The following is a 21,072-nucleotide window of genomic DNA, read 5'->3' on the forward strand; positions in this document are numbered from 1 at the left end:
ACATTGCAATTCAACAACTGGTATTTCCGGTAATGGACACCTTTTGCATGTCCATTCGTCCTGGAAGAGGGTCCGTATGCTGTGCATATTGTAAAGCTCTCTGGAACAGACGTGTAATTTGAGGTTACATGAACTGACTTGATAAAGCTACAGAGTTGGGAAGCATTGTCCCGTATGTGACGGGTAGCTTTAATTTAATTACTGTTCAGACCCAAAGCAACCACAGAGGATTGCTGTACAGGAGTACCATCAGCAATTTAAATTTGCTACCCCCCTTGCAGGCTTTGACAGAGCACATTTGGCTTTCCAGTTAGAGTCACTTTCAATCTCTTGTGTTGTGATTTGAGAATACTGGCTCAAAGTTGTGTGCGCTGCTGCATACGGCAGGACCAGTGACCTACGCAACTGCTTGACAGTTTCAACTTAGGCAGGGGCGTCTTGGCTGGACTTCCCAGACATCATCTTTAAAAGCAGAGCACCATGGAGGCTTCCCATTGTTCTGTTGTGATAATTGGCTTTTCTGTTCCACAGCTGTGCCAGGCCCCACAATCTTAAGGGACAAAAGGATCTTCAGTTATCACCTCAGCTCTGCCAGGCTGATGTTTGAGTACAGCACTGGAATTCCTGCCGTGGCAGATGTATTGTTATGCCGTTGTGCCGAACCAAGAGACAGTGTACCTCTTTTTCAAGGCAACCTTAATCCTTCATGGTTTTACCAGGAAGAATACCATGTGACACTGAGGAGGGAAAACATGTCAGGATGCTGCTGGACTTGCTTCAGGAAGGAGGGGGATGCTGGTTGAGTGCTGGAGGCCTTTTTCTCATACAGTACCTCCATGCCAAGTGTGCCGTACCCTGACAACAACAACTGTTAGTCTCCAGTCTGCCATATTCTATGCTCTATTGAGATCCATATAATATCAGGGCAAAACAAAAATTTAGCTACTCACTTAACTTTGTTAAAAAAAAGAAGTATGTAACTGTTTTATTCTCAAAATAACCAAATCAGCAATATTGGAAACACTCTTAAACAAAGGAAAGGTAGTATACTGGTATTACTGATGAGAGTTTCTAACTAAAAGTGAGGAAAAGTAAAAACTCTTCACCAACTCTCTTCCTTTAATGAAGGGAAGCAGCTTCTTGAATTCTGGCAAAACACGGTAAGAAATTCTCCCTCATGTAGAGGACTGGGGTTGGCAGGGTGGAAGAAGGAGACTGCAGCCACTCCAGGGATTTCATGAGCTTTGCTCAAAAGCAGACATATCTGCCTGGCCCATCCTTTTCGCATCCACTGCTCAACTCACTGTTAATCAATCATGTCGACTCCACCCATCCCAAGACTGCAAGCTAGGTGAGCTGCATACGCACTGCCTCATCTGCCAGCTGTTTGTGCAGAAAAATGGCTGCAGCCAAACACTCCCGACGCCGGAGTTCCACTGCTTTGGCAGCTTCAGGAGAACGAAGGCACACGTAAGCCAGAGTGGCAGAGTGTGCTACTTAATCAACATATCTGTGTGCTACTTAATCTCTACTGACGTCACGGTACTCTCTTCAAATTATTCACCAGACCTGGAGCACTTAACCATTAGGTGTTGTCCCTTCAATTTACCTCCGGAGCTCTGCTGTATTTATAATGCAGATTATAAATCAACAAGGATACTCATCCTGAGGCTGTTTTTAATGACGGCGGGGGACTTGCAGCTTGTAATTCAAACAAGGGCTTTGCAAAAATATTATCCACCACTTCCTGTCTCACACATGGTGATGAAACTTTGCACCATTGCTCTCAACTATATACAAGGGACTGTCGTTCACTTTGGCATGGCCATGTGTCTGTCCTTTGTTTGACTGTACACAACCAGTTCGATAATGCAAACCAGACATTGAACTGTTTATGTTTGCCTCTCGTGACTAACATAATATGCAATTCAGTTTGATTATCAGCTGTGTTTTTGGAGCATCACATGCGTGGGTTGTACTGGAGGAGTGTTAAAAAGGTTTTTAGTGCTGTGAATCCCAGCTGTCTGCAGCAAACCTTTAGTGCCACCTTAGTGCCACCTTTTAAGCCTGCAGGAGGTGAGCGTTTTACACTCAAAACACAAGTGCTCGGAAGAATATTCCTCAAGGGACTTTGTGAGTTTCAGTCGAGACAAGTATTGCATCTGTGAAGGCTCGCCTTTCCAGCTGAGTTAGCATACGATGTAATATGTGGATGTTACACCGGAGAAGCAGGAAATGGAAACCTCCTTACTTTGCACTCATGGAACTGAAATGCACCTGATCCACTTACTATCTCTTTTTTGTCATGCACTTCCTCTCATATACACACACACACAGAGGACGAGTACAATATGTAATTAAGGCTGAACCACATTGTACCAATGATCTGCACACTGGTAATTAAATCTAATCTGTGTGTCTCTCCTCAGCGCAAGCACGTGTGTCTGTGCGTGCGTGTGCGTATGAGCGTGAGTGTGTGTTTAATGTCATAAGGCCAGAGCAGTGTAATGCCACACTCCCGTCCAGTTAATTAATTCAAATGTCCACCCTTAATTAATTTCACAGAGTGGATTGTGACCGTTCCCGTGGAAACAGCCTGTGAATACATAACGCCACAGGGATGAGGTGTGCTCTGGTGTGCATAAATGCACTGTCAATGTCAGTTCAGTGTATTTTTGGGTGTAAATGAGAGTGAGTTTTCAGCATGAGCAAGTACTGTTCTATACTGCTGACATGCATTTCAAACAAATATGTGCAATGTATTTGTTTAAGCAATATTTGTGTGTATATGTGTAAAAGTTCACTGTGTGTGTACACAGCACACAAGGTGTTTTTTCTATAAGCGTGACTGAATGCTTCGTCAGTTGTGTGTGTAGCTGTGGCAGATATTTGCGTAAAAATTGTTATGCCTTATGTTTGTTGCTCCGCGCTGTGTCGGTATGCTAGTGTCCCCACCCAGAATAACACAGTGCCACGACCCTCTGACTGCCACTTGGCCTTGTTTCAGGCTGTCTGTGGATGAGACGAAGTTTATAGAACTGACTGTGTGTTGCTCTTAATCGGAGGTGGAGAAGTTCACATTATGAGCATTTGACAAAATGAGCACTCGTCCTCATCCTTGAAGCCACTCGCCTTGTAAAGACATGTTTTTATTTCCTTTGCAAAGAAAAGGTCAATCAACATGTGAGCGGTCAGGATGAAGAAAGACCCAGAGCATGGGAAAAACTGGAGGTTTTATACTTGTGGAGAAACCCACCTCTGGGGTGTGTTTTCCATCCTTTGTTTGATGCAGGGTCGGCCCCTTACCCAGAGGTGTGTATTCATACCTTTGTCTCTTGCAGGTATCGGTACAGACCCCCTGAGGTGCGTGTTAAACTGTCTAGACATCACAGTTTTAAATACAATAGGATTTTGATATTGCTGAAGGAGTAAAAGGGAAGTAGGAAGTCTCAAGTGGTTGACAAAAGGATTTGAGTATTGATGAAGAGACAGAAGGGAAGTTGTGTGTCTAATGTTGCCGAGATGCAATGGAGAATAAAAGGGTTTAACATCTTGGTGAGACGGTGGGAGGTTGTGTGTCTCACAAAGAAGTTGAAATTACCATTACAATATTCATGAAGAATACACTACCAAAAGAATAAACTTACCAGCATGTTTGGCTAGGTATGCCCTTTGTCCAATTACAGGACTAGGTGTTAATTAATAATGATTTATAAAGCGTAGTCTCGTAAACATGCTGTTTTTTAAAATGTTATTGTGCAGAAATTAGATCAAAATGTTAGACCCTAATAAATTAAAATAGAATTGACTGAACAAAATAGATTATAATGGAATACAATAGCCATATTACATAAATCTCAATTAGATGACTCAGTGCTCAGAGAACTCAGACAGGACAGGAGGAGGGAAACAGCCAAATTAGGGTTTATGCTAGCTGGTGTAGTTATCATGAATCCCTCTCATGTTAGAACATACATTCTACACACTTAATTTGATAGGGTGATTACACTGAACGAATGCTTTAATGCACTTCAGTAAATGCACAGCACTGTCTGTGGAATGAAACATCTCTATCTTGACTGTCCCGTTACTTAATATAGGCCCTAATTTCCCGCTGATGCTATCATTGAAACTAGCTGTGGGCTAAAAGATAAATTTGTCTGTACAAAGCTATCTGCTCGCCTGATCATTATGCCAATTACTGCACAGACACCAGGATTTGGGAGGGGGTATGCAGCGAAAACTCAGCTACTTCACAATCCTTATTTGGCTAAAACTGTGGCCGTCATAGCTGAAGCCATGGTTGTTACAGAATGATAGAAAACACAGCACTATATAGAGCTAAAAGTGTCGAGTAACTTTGAGTTTAGGTAATAAAGTTGAAAATAAAACTGCACTCAAGGAGAAACCCGGCCAACTATCAATGACCCTGAGTATGTGTAGTTCACTAAATCAAATGTTAAATGGAGTGCTGGCACACAGCTGATGGCCTTGTGCTCAATGGTTACTACTGTCTTTATGCCAGCAATGCGGCATTTATGGATGTGAAGGGATATGCTGCCGGAGCCAGGATTAGTTACGAGGAAGGGAAAACGTTCGAGAGCAGGTATTCCTTTTTTTTCAAACTATCTATTTAAAAATGACATGTCATCCCATGAGCATCTCCATCGAGTGGTGTAAGAAATAAATGATTACACCTTTTTTTCCCCTGTTAGCACAGGTTTAAATAATAGAAGCTGAATATCACAAAGCAAGGAAAACTCATTATACACGTAATGAATCATGTATTTTCTTTCACGGGAAAATGTTCATCCTGACAGCATCTGTGGTTGGGAAAACAGCCCGAGTATATCGTATTACCTCTTCTTAGAAAAGAGTGTCGTATGCCTCACTGGAGAAACTTGTACACTGTATTGCATCTATGACACATGGGTTGAAGGGTTGAAGGTTAATTCAATATGACGTTGTCCACACCAAAGGTAAGTACGGAGGGTCCAACGCCGTTTTGTTGGCCAGTGTTTATACTCGGAGGGTTGGTGTGGTGCCTGAAACTCTCAAAGGATCTGTGCAATTTGGCTTGACAAGGAAGTGACAAGGAAGCACATTTTGATGGACTCTGGCTGAAGCAATATCCATTTTAATGACAGCATTATCAAAACGCTTGGATTTAACATGGTTTGGCGTGATGTGCCCTTTCTCTCCAGTCAAGTTTTGTGATGAGGGGATTTGTTGTGGCTTTTGGATGATGTGACCTCTGAGACAGAAGCTGGAGGGAGGGATGGAATGATCTTTTGGAGCAAGGGATTAATATTCTTATTCATTTTGTCTCGTTCCCTCCGTTCCCTCCAGGGCCAGTGTGACTTTCATTCTCCTGACATTCTGAAAAATGCTGTTAAATGTTAATGGAGACTATTTTTACATGGGTCGCGACCACGTCTGGCACACAAGTGCATGCCGGACACTCATACACTGGACACTCAGGAACACGGGACATTTGCACACGCAAATAGACAACCGTGCCTGCTCAGCTACACACCTGTCAGTCACGCTCAGTCTTGAAATGAAAAAAAAAAAAAAAAAAAAAAAAAAGTATTCTTGCTTCCAGGAAAATGATCAAATGTCCCCCCCTCCCAGCAGGCCCCACTAACCTCTGCCAACCTCCCAGTCAAACTTTCCTTTCTTCCTTTTTTCTATTATCTTCAATTTAACTTCAGTGGCAGCACTGACTTCTCATTTGATATCTTTTTTAATGTTGTGGGGAACACGAAAAAAGCTCCAGCATCTGACAAGCACTCTGCGTGCGTCTGCTTGGTGGAGCTCTCATCTGCTGACGTCGACGCTTATTATCACAGACAGGGTGTCTAAGTTCTTTTTCTGCGGGCTGAAGGCTGGAGAAATCCTCGTGCAGCGAGTGCCACCCACTAAAGGTGACGTGCTGTGTAAATCAAACACACTTTACATTTGCTGGACTTTGGAGACCCACAGGTTGAGTGTTCTTTAGCGGTAGACTGGTGAGTTACACTTTTTAAGCAATAGGAAAGGAAAATAATGAAATATGGTGAAAGAAGGCAGCAGCTCGCTTTGTCTTGAAGCATTTTAAGATAGTGAGTGGAAGCTGGCTGAGATCGTGTAATGAGCCTCATCGAGGGTGACTTTCTAATAAAACACACGGGAGCTGGTTTGAGTATCAACACTTCAGCTATGTTATAATCCTAAAACCCCTAAAGTGTCATGAAGAAAAAAAAAAACTATATCGTGCGCACGAGATACTAGAACCTGCGCACGAGATATTAAAACATGCGCACGTTTAAGCTAAATCGTGCACACGAGATACTAAAACGTGCGCTTGATTTAATGCACTCGTTCATTTATACAGACAGGTAGCAACAACAATAGACAGCGGGCTCCGTTCACGACTGAATCTGATTTTAATATTTACCATATTTTCCGCACTAAAAGGCGCACCTAAAAGCCTTTAGCTTTCTCAAAAACCGACAGTGCGCCTTATAATCTGATGCGCCTTTTATATGGATCAATATTGGTTAATCATGGCTATCGTAGTCAGGGGGCGTGGCCGAAGTAACAGCGGTAAATGTGTAAAGGGCATTCCACTCTCTGCGTGCCGTCATCCTTTTACGTGCGCACAATTTAGCTTAGACGTGCGCACGATATATTTTTTTTTTCTTCATGACACTTTAGGGGCTCCGTAGAATCCTGAATGTTAATCAGGCACAGCTGTGTCACATTTTAGCTCAACAACACAAAGAACTAAGCCCTGACACATTCTGTGGGGTCAGCCATGCAGGGATAACTTATGACAGACTTGAATCGTTGACAACTGAATATTCCTAATATTCCTATCCCTGTACTCTGCATTATATAAGAGCCTTTAGCAGTAGGCGTGGAAAGACAGGAGGAGTACAATACAAACGGTTGTTGCACAGGTGCATGTTTACAAGAGAGGCAAAAAAAAAGTCTTTCTGTGAGCGCACTAGTCTTGTTTTGACAGACCTTACCCATGGGCCACTGTGGCTCTGGAGGTAGAGCAGTCATCCACTTATCAGGAGGCCGGTGGTTTGATCCCTGGCCCCTGCAGTCTGCATGTGGAAGTGTCCTTGGGCAAGTCTCAGCTGTCGGTCTATGAATACGTGTGTGAATGGGTGCGAGCTGGCTCATGTAAAGCGCTTTGAGTGGTTGGTAAGACGAGAAAAGAGCTATATAAATAGAGTCCATTTATCGCGGCACTTGTCATGGAGAACATCTTAATTCACCACATATACTGATACATTGACAGTGAAATCACTTAAATTGCATCCGAGTCCCTCACCAGCACAGCCTCTTCATGTGTCTTATCACAGCAGAGGATGACATGCAATTCCAATCAAATGTTCCCGCTGAGTGATGATTGCTTGGAACTTGTGCACATGAAAGGCATCACCTTCAAAAAGCCTTAGAACGCTGTGGGCATAAAAACATGCCACTCTCTGTCATAGCCGTGACCACAAACAAAAGAAAATAACATAAAAAAGCTATTATCCTGATAAGAAACCTGCCAGCAACCCCCCCTACACACACACACACAATTAAAATCAAATGTGCTTGACAGTTGGACTTTCTGGCATCCTTTTCTTCATCACAAACAAAAGGCATGAGTAGAAAGTCAAACAAACCAAATTACCTGCTATTACTCTTTAACGAAAGTTGCAAGTGCAAGCCGCCCCCAGTAACATGCTATTAAAGTCAAACAAAATCACACTGTTACAGTGAGACTTGCCACAGCGCAACAGTTCCACGGCAATAGCCCTGGAATTATAGCCTATACCGAAGTCTGCATCCGCTCAGTTACATTTACCCCAGATTGTTTACAATGCTGCAAAGTCAAAATCAATAGGGCCTGCCAAGACGGGAACAGCCTAATGTTCCATTAGAACTCTCTGCTATTCAATTACAGCTCCAGAGTTGGAGAAGTTTCAGCTAGCTCAGGTCCCCAGAGGAAAAGCAAAGAGAAAGTATGAGGCAGAGGGAGGGAGTAATAAATCTAAAGCTGACAAACAGCAAAAATAAAGTTATGGCATCCTCCCACCTTCACCCACCAGCCATATTTTCCTGTCTTCCTTGAAGCTATAGTACAGGATATGGATGAGAGGAGCTCTTCAATTATGGCTGCTATGAATTTTTTCATTTTGTTTCATACGTTCATTATTGTTTTTCAATCTTGCTCATCTATTTTGTGGTTTTAATTATCCTTTAACGGGCCTTCATGCCGTCTTTTATACCTTACCTCCCTCCCTTTAGATGCATGCATATACACTGTCTCCACTGTGTGTGGCAGACAATTCTTTCTCCATAGGAGGTGAAGCCCTTACAGAGGCAGTCCACTGCACATAACTAGGCCTGTCTCCAGGGAGCAAGGGGTGCGAGAAAAAGACAGAACAAAAACGGCATGGGAAGAAAGTGATAGAGGGAGAGAAAGAAATGCCAGACACGGGGTAAAGGAAGAAAGGGCCTAATAACAGGGAAAAGAGCCGCAGAAGAAGAAAAGTCAAATCAAAAAGATCGAGAGGGACAGCAAGAGGGCAGAATAAATGAAGTTTTCTTTGTGCCTCCTGTGGTGGTGATAGGTCGTCATGGGGTCCCTATGGGGACAATTATAGGGCCTAGTGGCAAGAGCCAGTGTTTGTGTATGTGTGTATGTGCATGTGTGTGACACTAAAGACAGAACAGAGGAACAGAGCAGAGAGGACAGGACACAGAGGGAAGACTGCACAGTGTGCCTTTTAAAACACACCAACACACCTTGAAATACCACACAAAACTGCTGGTAAGATAATGCCACAGCCTCCGACTTACAATGAAATCATCTTTCAAGTAGATACATACTGTTACATACAGTACAAATACTTTCTGAATCCCACATATATACAGACTATAAGGAAAAAAAAAACAAAAAACAAAACTCAGAACATGCTGAAAAATCACACGGCAACCGCGCAGAGCTCGGGAAATTTCCCAACTCAGTTATACCATACCTGCCCACTAGGTGGCAGTGAATTCACTCTTGTCTTTGGATTACCTAATGACAAACCTTTCTGCACAGCTCATTTGCTGATCTAACAGCGGCCAGATAGTCTACGTTAGTCTCCTGCCAAGAAGAACAGCCTCAGTTGTTAATGCAGATGTGATATGTGCGCGCTCAGGTGACAGATCTCTGTGTAGCACCTGTAGTTTGTGGCAAAGACCGCTGCTCACCTCCTGTGTTTTATTTACAGGTATGATGATGATCGACAAATACTGAACAAAGATACTCTGCATATACTATACTATAGTAAATCGCCAATGACCAACAGCATAAAAGTAGTGTTATTATAAGTTGTAAACAAATGCAAAGAAATAAAAATAAACATTGAATGCATACATGGGTATTTATGTACATCATATGCATGCATACATGTCTGTATACATTATGTACACTGTGTATATAGACATGCATATATATATAGACCTGCAGTAATTTTAACCTAAACCATGACCTTTCCAGAAATAACCAAACTATAACCTAAACCTTAAAGCTTAACCATAGCATTGTCAGATGGTAAAACAGATTCATTTTTTAGCAGTGATTTGTGCAGATAGGGGCATCAGATCAGAAAACGTTTCCGTATGTCATTTCAGAGGGCGTGGACAAACAAAACTTCTGTGTTCCAGCCATTCTTCCTGATACTGTACCTTTGACCTTCCTGAAACCCGTTCTGAACGCCTGTAGCTTATCCTGCCAGAGCTGTTTGTTCATCTGATTCAGACTTGTCTGCCCACTAATCATCCAACCTGTAAGATCAACCAGTGAGGAGTCTTTTGCCCAGCCTGTTATGTCAGGGTCCATACCTTTTTGTTGATCTCCACCACATTTGCTATGTTATGATCTGTTCACAAAGCGTACCCTGGATTTTCCACAGTGGATGTGACTGATCCGTCCTGTGCCATGTGGCTCGACGAGTATTGTCAGAACGCACACGGTGGGCTGTGTATGGTATGTTCCAGGCGCTGGCTTGTGATGTTACTCCCAGGGCTGGCAGAGATTTTGGCTGCATCCCAGCTTTATTCTGTGGCCACACAGTCTCTGCTCGAGGTCCTGTGTCTCTTCCCTGGTGCCTCAAAATTCCTGCCGAGTTCTTTGTTGTGCTTCTCCGGGGCCTTCCGGCTCCTGCCAGATCATGTACAGTGTGTTGCGTCGCTGCCAAATGCTCAAACTCCTCCTGCCTGCTACCTGTTATGTGTCTCCTTGATGCATGACTGAAATGTTTTCCGATCTTTCTGATGATTGATTTTGTGTTTGTTCATCTTTCCCAGTTCAGACTGATTGTGACGCTACTAGTGCGACTATATTTAGCATTGGTTGCTTTTGTTGTTCAGGATGTACTAGTTACACCTCACTGGAGGGATTGTGCCAGTTTTGTTGCAGTTGTGAAACAAATTATAGACTTAATTCAAAAATGATTTAATTTTTAAACACTGCTGTTTTTCTCTCTATATGGGAGGGTATTTACTCCATCAGTATGCCTACTGGACAATCAAGGGAAAGAACGTTTCTTTTGATTATGACCTGCAAGCACATGCGCACACAGTTAGGGTGCATCACAGAAAAACAAATCTCTGAGCACATGATCAGAACTTGCTTCAAAAACAAACCCAAACACGTTTGCGGCAAGGTTTGTTCTGCCAAAATTACTGGCAGCGTTGATGTGTTTGACCTCACACTCAAACTACGCATAAAATCTATTTACCTGCAAGGCAGGTAAAACTAAAGCAAACAACACCACAATTAAACCATTTGACCCTTCCAGCAGATATGGAAATTGAGGCAACATGTAAACATGTTAAAGACAATGCTGACTCCAAGAACATGAGATTTTAGTTTCTCTGTATCTCTGTTTCTCATCTCTCCTGTTTTCTTTGCTTTTCTCTCTCCTTATCTAGTATTCATAACTTCTCTCCCACCTTTTTAGCTCTGTTTGCCTCCCTCTGACTTCATCACTTTCTTTTGACCTCCTTCCCTTCTCTTTTTTTCCTTCCCTTCTTCTCCACAGTAATCCTTCTCTCTCCTCCACCCAGCCAATCTGATTTCTCAGTGTTGTTGTTGTTGTTGTTGTTACTGTGTGGTTTATATGCAGTGTTCTGTGTTTAGCTCTCTCTGGGAGTCACGTTGTTCCAGTTACCTTTCCCACAATGCACTACCGGGGAATGCCCCGATTATACAAAATGCGCATGTGTGTGTATGTGATGTATGATACAGCTGCGTGGGTAAGATGTCCTCTTCATCCTCTCCACGGATCTCCTACATGTCTTTACATCCTAAAATGCATTTTCTAAAAATTTTAATTTAACAGAACAGTACTTAAACTCTTACCAGGAGATTCCCTGTGACGTCGCGTATGCAACCCATTTTTGTTCTGTCCGCCATGCCGCCGCAAACTCCACCGAGCACGTTTCAGAAGCGAGTGTTTTGCCTGCCTGAATTTGTTAACAGATTTTGAGGATTTGGTCATTTTTGCTTGATATTTGTGTTTCTACTGTGGGTAAGTAGGCTTCTTAGTTAAATGGTTTCCTTTTTTTGTCTGTTTTAATTGCGTTTACTGTTTTACTGTTTACTGTCAGGCAGCTGTGGGTGGGCTCCATTGAAAAGGTCAGGGAAGCAGCTGTTGAACTTGAAGTTGTAGGCTATCAATCTTCCTGTTTATCACTACATCACTTGTTTCAGTCTATTTATTGAAAAAAAACGTATGAATTTACTGCAACAAGCATTAAAATCATTCATCCTCTCATCTCGCTCCTTCTCCTCTCCGCTTCTTCCTGCTCAGACACACTTCACTAAAAAAAAAAATCAAGTGCTAAATGCTACGCATGTCTGTACTGAAGCCTCCAACGTGCATCAGCATAATGCCGGGTACCTGTCCTCCTCTCTCCATGCATTCGCGTATTCTGTCTCTCATCGCTTCCTGCCGTTGAATGTTTTGCTTCCTCTTCTTATTTCCTGTCGCTACCTGTATTCTCCACTTCACCATCACTCTACATGCTGAAGTACTCTTATCTCCTCTAGTCACCCAGGCCCAAGGGATCCTCTTTAGTTTGTGCCTCTCTTTTTCAGCGTTGGCTTGGCTAGTGACATGGTGTCGTTTTTAATGGGTTCTTGGTGTGTGTCCATGTAACTAGCCACCATATATCCACTATAGATCAGGATGGTTCAGCTCTTATAGCCAACACAGCAAGCTTTTTTCTCTTTTTTCCCTCTGATATTAGAGCCTGGTCTCATTCCCAGAGTTTCAAACACTGATGTTTTGCTACGCTCCTAGGCATCTAATACACATGTCAGGTTTTTTGCTCACTCCAATGTAAATCCATCCAATGTTAGACACTCTGAGCAAGGCGATGTAGTACAAAGAGTCGGGGGGTCACACCCAGGAGACCGGGGTTTGTGTCTCATGCAAAACCAGAAGTGAAACCAGAAGAAAACAGTCTTTTGGGAAACCTAACCAAACTGAACGTTGCCCATGTGTTAGAAAGGCTTTCTGGCAGGAAGGCTTTGCACGTCGCATACAGATGCTCCAGGGTGCGATGTGGGTCTGCGTGAGACGCATTGCGATCTTGATTGTGATCTGGATTGCTAGTGAGCACCTCTGCAGTAAGGATCTCGATCCTGAATTGTCACTGCGGCTTTTTGGTTCGGTCTTTTGTATCCATCACGCCACAGTGAATCTCTTCACAAAGCCAGCAGTCCACTGTTGTGTCCTCGAGGAATTTATTGGATACCTCTGATTCCACATGCTCCCCCAACACAACCACACTTCACAGTACAAGTGCAGCTACTGTCGGTATCAAAATATGAACATGCCTGCTGTTTAGAAACTATGAGAGTGACCTGCTGTCGGCTTTTATGTAAGATGATGAACTCTGCCTCATACACACGAAAACATGCACACACAGAGATATGCATTGGCTTCCTCACTGACACAAAACATCAATATCTGCTCAAAAGAAATTAAAAAAATAAAGTTTTGAAAGAAAAAACATCAGTAGATACTCACATACACATTATCACACAGCCCTGTAAACACAATAGTTGACAAAGACACACTTGCAGACAGACACACATAAGCTGTTAACACATAGTGTAAAATACAATGTGTAAAAAACACACAGTGTAGGCTCTCATCGTTTTCCTCTCACTTCTATCACCGTTTCTTCATTTGTTGGCTCTAATATTCAGTTTTTATGGGGAGTTACGGTAAATCAAAGAAAGGAAAAAAGAATATGTTGTGTGGTCAAGTGTTTCTGTCACCTACAGAGGAGTTTCTACCCGCAGATTTAAAAAGACGGCAGCTTTTATTTCTGTCGGATCTAACATTTCTGCTCGTTCCTGTCTTCTCTCTAACGCTTCAGCCGTTTGGTTGACACGTCATCTTATAGCATCGGTTTGATTCTGTCTCTTTTTCAGGTGAGCAGGGCAGACTCACATGGACAAGGTCGTGGAAGAGCATTTGTGGTGATCGGACCTGATGCACATGCACTCGATCCTGCTGATGTGTCACATTGCTCTAAATTAACACTACGAAGGCCCAGAGTCAGGCAGCAGCATATTATTCACTGCCGTCTTGGAAGCAATACACCGGGATGCAACTGAGTCATGTTTAATCTTGTAGATGTGAGTGTGATTCCGCATTTCTATCCCACGGGGAATAACTTGTACAATGGGAAGTGCTTCCTACGTGAAAATGAGGCTTCACCAATGTTCTCCTTGCGCGTGCCTTCTGAGTCACCCTGCTCAGTTTCCCACTATCTCTAAGCACATCCAATCACAACCTGACGCGCTCACCTTTAGCCAATCATCTCCAAGCTTTTCTCTCATGAATATTTTGTGACCCGCCTCCACCCCATCACCACCTCAGCTGTGGATGCCTGGCTGTCTCCAGCCAAACCCTCCAATCATTTTTGTGAGTCATACAGCTTCGACGTGAATTAAATGAAGTAGCCGCAGCTGAACTACTGCACTTATGCTGCACTTGAAAGGCCTGTTGTATCTCTCCTCTACACAATTGGCCTTGGTCGCTCTCAGCTGTAAAGTAAAGAAGAAATATCCAATGTAAGCAACATTCCACTCATAACCGTGTCACAACAAGCGTTTTCTGATGTTCCTTTCATCGCCTTTTGAAACCCTCTTCTCTTCCTCCCGCCTTTATTCACTTCCGTAATTACTTTTCCTCCACACTTTTCATCTCAGTTCATTCCATCTCCTCACCGTCATTCTTCGCTGTTCATCAACCCTCCCCACTCTTATCCTAAACGTTCTCATATCTCTCATCTTTCTTTTATCCTTTCTTTCTGCTCTTCTGTTTTTGTGTTCACTAACCTCCTGTTCTTTTGTGCAAGTGCGCTCTTCAATCCTTTGTGCATTACAGTGTTTCTCACAGAAGATTAAAACAATTTACCCTTTATGTCATAACTAACCGACTTGAATTGGGAGGATAAAATCGCCGGGATTGGAAAACTTTGGAAACTTTCCCAACCGGCTGAAAGCCAAACACATTGTCAAGCTCATAACAGCAGTACATTATGTTTTGTATGTGTTAAAATACATGCTGTGGGCAATGCCCGTCTGCAGGTCTCACTGAATTGATCTGCCGTGCAAACCATACACATCAGTGGAAAGGTTGTTTCGGGTTCCTCTACATGCTTTACAAAAAGAAAAAAAAAAAAAAAAAAAGAGGAAGAGAATGAGGAGCCCATCCTAAAGCAGTATTAAGTATTCTATCCCTACAGCAACAGTCCAGAAATATTCGCTTTATCAAGGGGATAGATCTGTGATGATGCTATTATTAGGATTTTGGACATTTATCTTCACACATCTTTTAGCCTTACAGTGATGAAAAACAACACCACAGCTGTATGGAGTTATTATATCTTTCATATATTTCCTGTGAATCAATTGTCCTACATCTTTCTATCCCGCTCCGTCACGCCATCAATCTCTCACTCCACTCCTTCCCTCCACGTACACGTCATGCTGTTTGTGACAGCATGACACTGTTAAAGCCAATCCTGTCCCTGCTTACCATTCATGCGCATGGACACGCGCACCTGCTCGAGCACTCATACACACAGCGTCGCAAGGATCGCCCTATATAGAGTGACATAGTGTCCATGTTGCCTCAGCTGACAGGATCGATGATGATTCTGTGCGTGATGGATGGAGACATGGAAGGGTGCTTGATCGTATGCAGCGCTACGATATGTCACATACATGACAAATAGACCCAGACTGCCGGTAACGGCATCTGGTTTCTGCTCATTGTCGGGGCTGGAATGTGAAGGCATGCACACACACACACACACATATGCACATCCGCAGCACATAACTTCACAAAGCACACATGTTATACAATATTCAATACATACGATATAGTGAACCTTACAAGGTTGAAAAATGACGACATTTACGTCAAAATAAAAACACATGAAACCACAGAAATTCACAGTGAATGGTCCTTCTTTTTGAGCTATAAAGTCACACACACACACACACACACACACACTCACACACACTGACACACATACACCCACACAGGCATGTGGTCTTACCCTACGAGACTGGATCTCTTTGACGTATAAAGGCAATAAGAATTCAGACACTCCCTCCAGTCTGACACCTTCCTTGGTCACCCGCAGATTCCCCATGCCGTCCTAAAAACACAGAGACACATACAGAGAGAGAGAGGGAAGTTCAGTAGCTATTCAGAGAGTAAATGACAAGCTGAGTGGAAACAATCACATTTCATTTATGCACACTGTTTCCTCATCCACGGATCTACTTTGCTCAGCTACATGATGAGTTCTCTTTATAAATGCTACAAATGTATTATTCATCGAATCCCATTGTATTATACATACGTATTGTAAAATACACTGAGAAAAGGCAGTGATATGATTGCCAAGTTAATGAGTAGTTCATCTAAGTAAATCTGCGGTCAGAGGTTAAGCAGACTGGGGATCAGTTGTAGTTCCATCAGTTATGATTGGTTTAAAAATGTTCAGCTTTCAGAAGGCCTCAAATACATTTACCAAGTCCTACTCCTGCCTCTGTGTTAGATGTTCAGTCATCTATTTGTATATATGCCAACCACAAATAATAATGATATAAAAGAATCACGTCTTAGTGTTTTTAGAAAAAAAACCCTCTCTTTTCTGTTGAAAAAATGGTGGTGGCCTATCTTGAATGTATACATACAGTTTTTCCTTATTCAACTCGAGGGTGTCCTTGGGGGAAATTGTGCTTTGTGACTCGGGGCTCTATAAATAAAAGTGATTGGATTGGAATGTCATTTTGGGCGACTAGTTAACCCCCTCCACTGTATAAAACCACACTTGACCATAAGCTTAAATCATAGGTCAGAGGTCCGTGAATATCAGTTGAGAAAAACTTTGCTTAAATTTCCACTGCATGTGGTTGTGGTCGACTGTACTAATTCTTCTCTGACAACTTGTGGGTGGAGGCCAGCAGCCTGTTACAGCTCAGTATCTGACCACAGCTGCGTATCATTTCACTGGGACTCTCAGAATACAAATCGCCAGCGCTACCTGGAGCTAATTAAAAAAGTAACAAGCAGAATAAAGACACAAAGCTGTCAAAACCAACAAAAGTGGCTTAACTTCAGAAAATATCATTTGCCAACCGTTTTACTGCTTTCAGTCCCATTCACATCTTGCATTTATGCAAATGCAAAATTTATGGCATCCGTCTTGTTTCATCTGTTTTATCTTGCAAATTTGGCTGGATTAAATGTCAATATGTATGTCAGTTTTTAAGACGTGCACGCTATATGAGGTCTTATTAAAGTTAGTCATTGATGAGTAGTGTAATATTCATGGGAGATGGGAACATTATGTGTTCACACAGGTCTGCTTCATCCACAGTCAGATCCTGCTAAACAGCGAACACTCTTCTCTTATCCAGGGGATATATATATATTTTATATTTTCACATGTATGTGAAGCATCTGATCGTTAGCACATACAAACAACATCAAAGAGCATCATATAATATCCATTGCACCCAAACAACACAGAAAGCAAGGGCAACATGATGCGCATGTTTGCTTACTTTGTTAGCGTTCTGCAACAACATGTCCCAGGTGTGTTGCCATTGGCGTACTGTCAAAGCTTCATGAGAGCTTTCGTTCGAAATGTTAACACAAGTGTTTCATCTTTGTCAAAATGACAAGGTGGTGAAAGTCTAGATAACAATTTAGCTTACAATGCAGACAGAAAACCCCAGGAACATATTTCAGCTTGTCAGGAAGACAGATGAAAGAAACCCCGCTGAGAAAACCCATCGAGTTACGGAAGTGAGTGGAACAGCCAGGAAAAGGGGAAAGGTTTGGGCTCTCTATGGGGAGCCTCTTCAAACAAAGGTCAGTGCACTAAAGTCACAAATTATACATTTTAAGACAAAAATTCTACTTACATCAGAATAATCTGAAACTTTGACAAGTTTGAATTTCAGTGCATTTGCCTTTTTTTACTACAGACCTTTAGTTTCACTTTGCAATAACTGAACTGTCGACTAATAACCTGTATTTCCTCTTTCACCGACACTACATGTACCCAATAAGAAAAGGTGTGATGTGAAGACATTAGTTTATTCTTGATCTTTCTCTCAGCCTGGTAGGATCATCAAATAGTCAAAAAAGTCAATAGTAAGAATAGAGGCTTCACAGCATAGTCGACTAGTCGAGAGTGACACTGTGCACGAGTGTGCTGGGTGTTTCATCCAATCAAATCATTGGTCATTTGTAAACAGCCTCTCAGAACCAATCCAGGCATCCATTGACTACAGGCCTTCTTACATCTTAAATAAATAAGCACTCTTTGGTTTACATCAGGGCACCATTTCTGATCAGCTGACCGGCGCACTGATAAAAAATGTCTTTGTGCCGGTTTGTGATCAGTTGTGCCGCATTTCACAGATTCCACGAGTGAATGCTTGAGAGATTGTTGGATCAGACTTACACGGTGAGATTAAATTCCTTTCAAACAGCCATGCAGGGTATTAGGATAGCAGGGACTTTTACAGAGCGAAGAGGCAGCTACTGTACCATGTCAAATCGGTGCTTAGGAGAGCCGCAGTGGAAGGAGTGTAGCAGCGCTACAGCTGCTCTGATCATGTGTTTTGTCAGATTTCTGCAAGGCTTCTGTATTGTAGTAGGTTTCATGGAAAATATATGTTTGTTGATACAGCAGATTTGTCAGCAGAAGTTGAAAGTTTCATAGACACAGGTGTCATTGTCTTTTTCAGGTCAGCTGTAATCACTAGTAGAATGGAACTGGATGGAACGGCAGTGGGTCAGGCAGGTTTATGAACAAAAAATTACAAAAAAGAGTGCTGAAATATAGGTCAGGAAATTGTAAACAGTCACAATAACAACATATATAACTATTATATATAATTCTTTGTTATTACCACACCTCTACTGTGTGAATGTTATTTCCTCTTCTTAGTATAATTGAAAGAATATGAATAAAAACAAGCATGCCAGGTGTGTTTCTCGTTATTCTCAAATAATTTTCCTCAGGGCAAACATTTTCAGGCTCGAGAACTTAGCAGTGTGAAATAAAGCTCTTTCTGGGGGTAAAACCTAAAACAAACACTTTGGGTTGAACCACTTCAGCCTTCAATTAGAATAACTCTCGCACAGAATGTGTCACTCAATGACAACAAATTAGTTTTGCTTCCCTGGTTCCTGGCTTTTTATTTTCATGTTCACAAATATTGATGAAACTGTCCATGAAAATAGGAATCGTGCACAAAGTTCTGCAGTGAATTATCATTAATTGTTAGGTGCAACAAACCAACAAAGCATTTCAAATTAGAAATGTACTCGAGAGAGAGAGACAGAGAGACAGTGAGGAAGAGAAATTTGGAGGATAAAACAATGAGAGCAGGTGAGGAGATGGAAGAGGAGATATACAAGTACAGCAGGGGAAATACACAACTTAAAGAGGGATAAAGCACACAGAAGTGGAAGAAAAATCAAAGCCATCTACACAGATGGAAAAAAGCTGTAGAATTGGGCAGCACAGGTGCTGGAGGTGAGCTGGGGGAATGCAGGTGTGTGCGCAGGCACATAAAGAAAGCAAACCTCATATTTTAATTAAAATGTGGAACCAGTTTTCAACATTCCCAAAATATGAAAGTTGAAGCAGCGAAGAAGATATTGCAAGTCACACAATCCGCAGTAGATGAGTCTCAGGTGCTCCCTCGCACACACTGACAAGCAGAAATTTGCCTCCTCGCCACTTCTGTCTCCCTTTTGAGAAATTCAGCCAGAAAACTGAAGGCTGTAACTCCAACGCGAGAAAACAGCAACAAGATAAATATAATTCTAAAAAAAACAAGCTCCTGTATATTACAGAACCACTATGATAAAACAGTTTCACTTGATTATGTACTTAACTAAATAATGCCTTTCAAGTTCCAGGTTTCATTTCTGCATATGGATCTTTTGATTCCTCCCTCACTCATTGGATGTATTTGCCAAATCAATTTTTGTTAGGACGTACAGTCTCACAATTGTAATTCAGTTGATTGATAGGGACAGGTGAGGAGGCAGACAGGAAACAGAGAGAGGGAGAGAGGTGTGATGTGCAACAGAGGTTGCCGACTGGGATGGAACTGCCGACAGTCTGCACTGTGATCGAGGTTGCTCCTCAGCTCCTTTCTTCACTGACAGTTGCAGCCGGTGACTTCAGTATCAAGATGTAAACTGGATTGTAACTTTATGATTTCTGGCAGTGTGCAGGAATTAAATACCTTCTGTTGCATAACTCCCAAACTGAACAGCAGCAGCATGACAGGAAAACAAAGTTAACAGTTACAACACTAAAACTCTGAACTCTAATGAATGAATATTGAAGGCATGACTACTTGAAATCTGTGTGAAATCTGAACAAAAATTTGAATTAGAATTTGTTCAGGATGATGGTTGCACACAAATGATCGACACTGAGCAATTTTACTACAAATCTGTAATCAAACAAAGGTCATCATACCAGAGGCGAGCAGCTTTTACAGTCCGATATGTGATTTTGACCATAAGGCCAATTCCAACCCCACATATTGATGATCCACGCACTCATACTGTACCTTCTTACAAACGGGAGCACAGAAAAGCGATAAGAGCGTGTCAGATCGATAAGTTAAACCAGCCAGAGGTTTTCAGTGTTGTTCTTAGATCTATAGTCATTATGCTGAATACGTAGTGGAGCGCGGAGCTTATTCAACAAGCCATAACACAACAGGGCTGGGGAGTCACAAAATTGCTCATTCCATGAAATATACACACCCACACACGGGGGGGGGGGGGGGGGGGCACTGTTATTGATTTGTTATACGGCTTTTTGTTTATTAAAACATTAACTTATCATAATACAGTCCCCACAATCAGGTAGTTATATTCAAGTATATGATCATTTCACTATTTTTTGAAAATGACAGAAACAAGAGGACCACCCTCAGATCAGAGCGTCGCTGATCGTTTGGCACAGCATGCTTTGGCTGTCAATCAATCTGTTTACAAGGTGAGAAACATCATGTCGTTAGTTTAACTGCCATCATGGACTGAAAATAGAACACATGAAAAGATTGAAGGAACTCAGCCCAACTTTAAATTAGCTGAACGTAGCATTGAACCACGCTGAAATGCTGAAACTAACTAAGTCAACATCAGCTCATTTTGCCTGCCCTTCCACCTTCATTAGCTTGCTGATTGGATAGGATGGGACATTTGACATTTATAACATGCCCACCTTTTATTTTACCGTTACATCCCCTTGATGATGTTGTCAAATTACCGTTAATATGTAATTCATTTGCTGCTCCACCGTAGTTCCTACATTAAGTAAGTTACTACAACTAGCCTTTTGGCCGTGCTTATACTTGGCAGATTTATTGCTTTTCCCTTCGCGTGATAAACTAAGATCCATGTGGCATATTTTACGAAAAATAACACTTTGACATACAGTATG

At 42.1% G+C, this 21,072-nt stretch overlaps 1 protein-coding gene across 1 annotated transcript in view; it reads right to left on the reverse strand.

Annotated features, from left to right (window-relative positions):
• LOC121604326 (zeta-sarcoglycan) overlaps window positions 1-21,072 on the reverse strand; it is a 143,524-nt gene that overhangs the window by 79,092 nt on the left and 43,360 nt on the right. Inside the window, exon 2 of the mRNA XM_041933816.1 lies at window positions 15,631-15,732. Within this exon, the coding sequence (XP_041789750.1) occupies window positions 15,631-15,732 (102 nt within the window). The remainder of the gene's footprint in view (window positions 1-15,630; window positions 15,733-21,072) is intronic.

The sequence above is a fragment of the Chelmon rostratus genome, chromosome 3 (assembly GCF_017976325.1).
Source record: "Chelmon rostratus isolate fCheRos1 chromosome 3, fCheRos1.pri, whole genome shotgun sequence".
NCBI classification, from domain to species: Eukaryota; Metazoa; Chordata; class Actinopteri; order Chaetodontiformes; family Chaetodontidae; genus Chelmon; species Chelmon rostratus.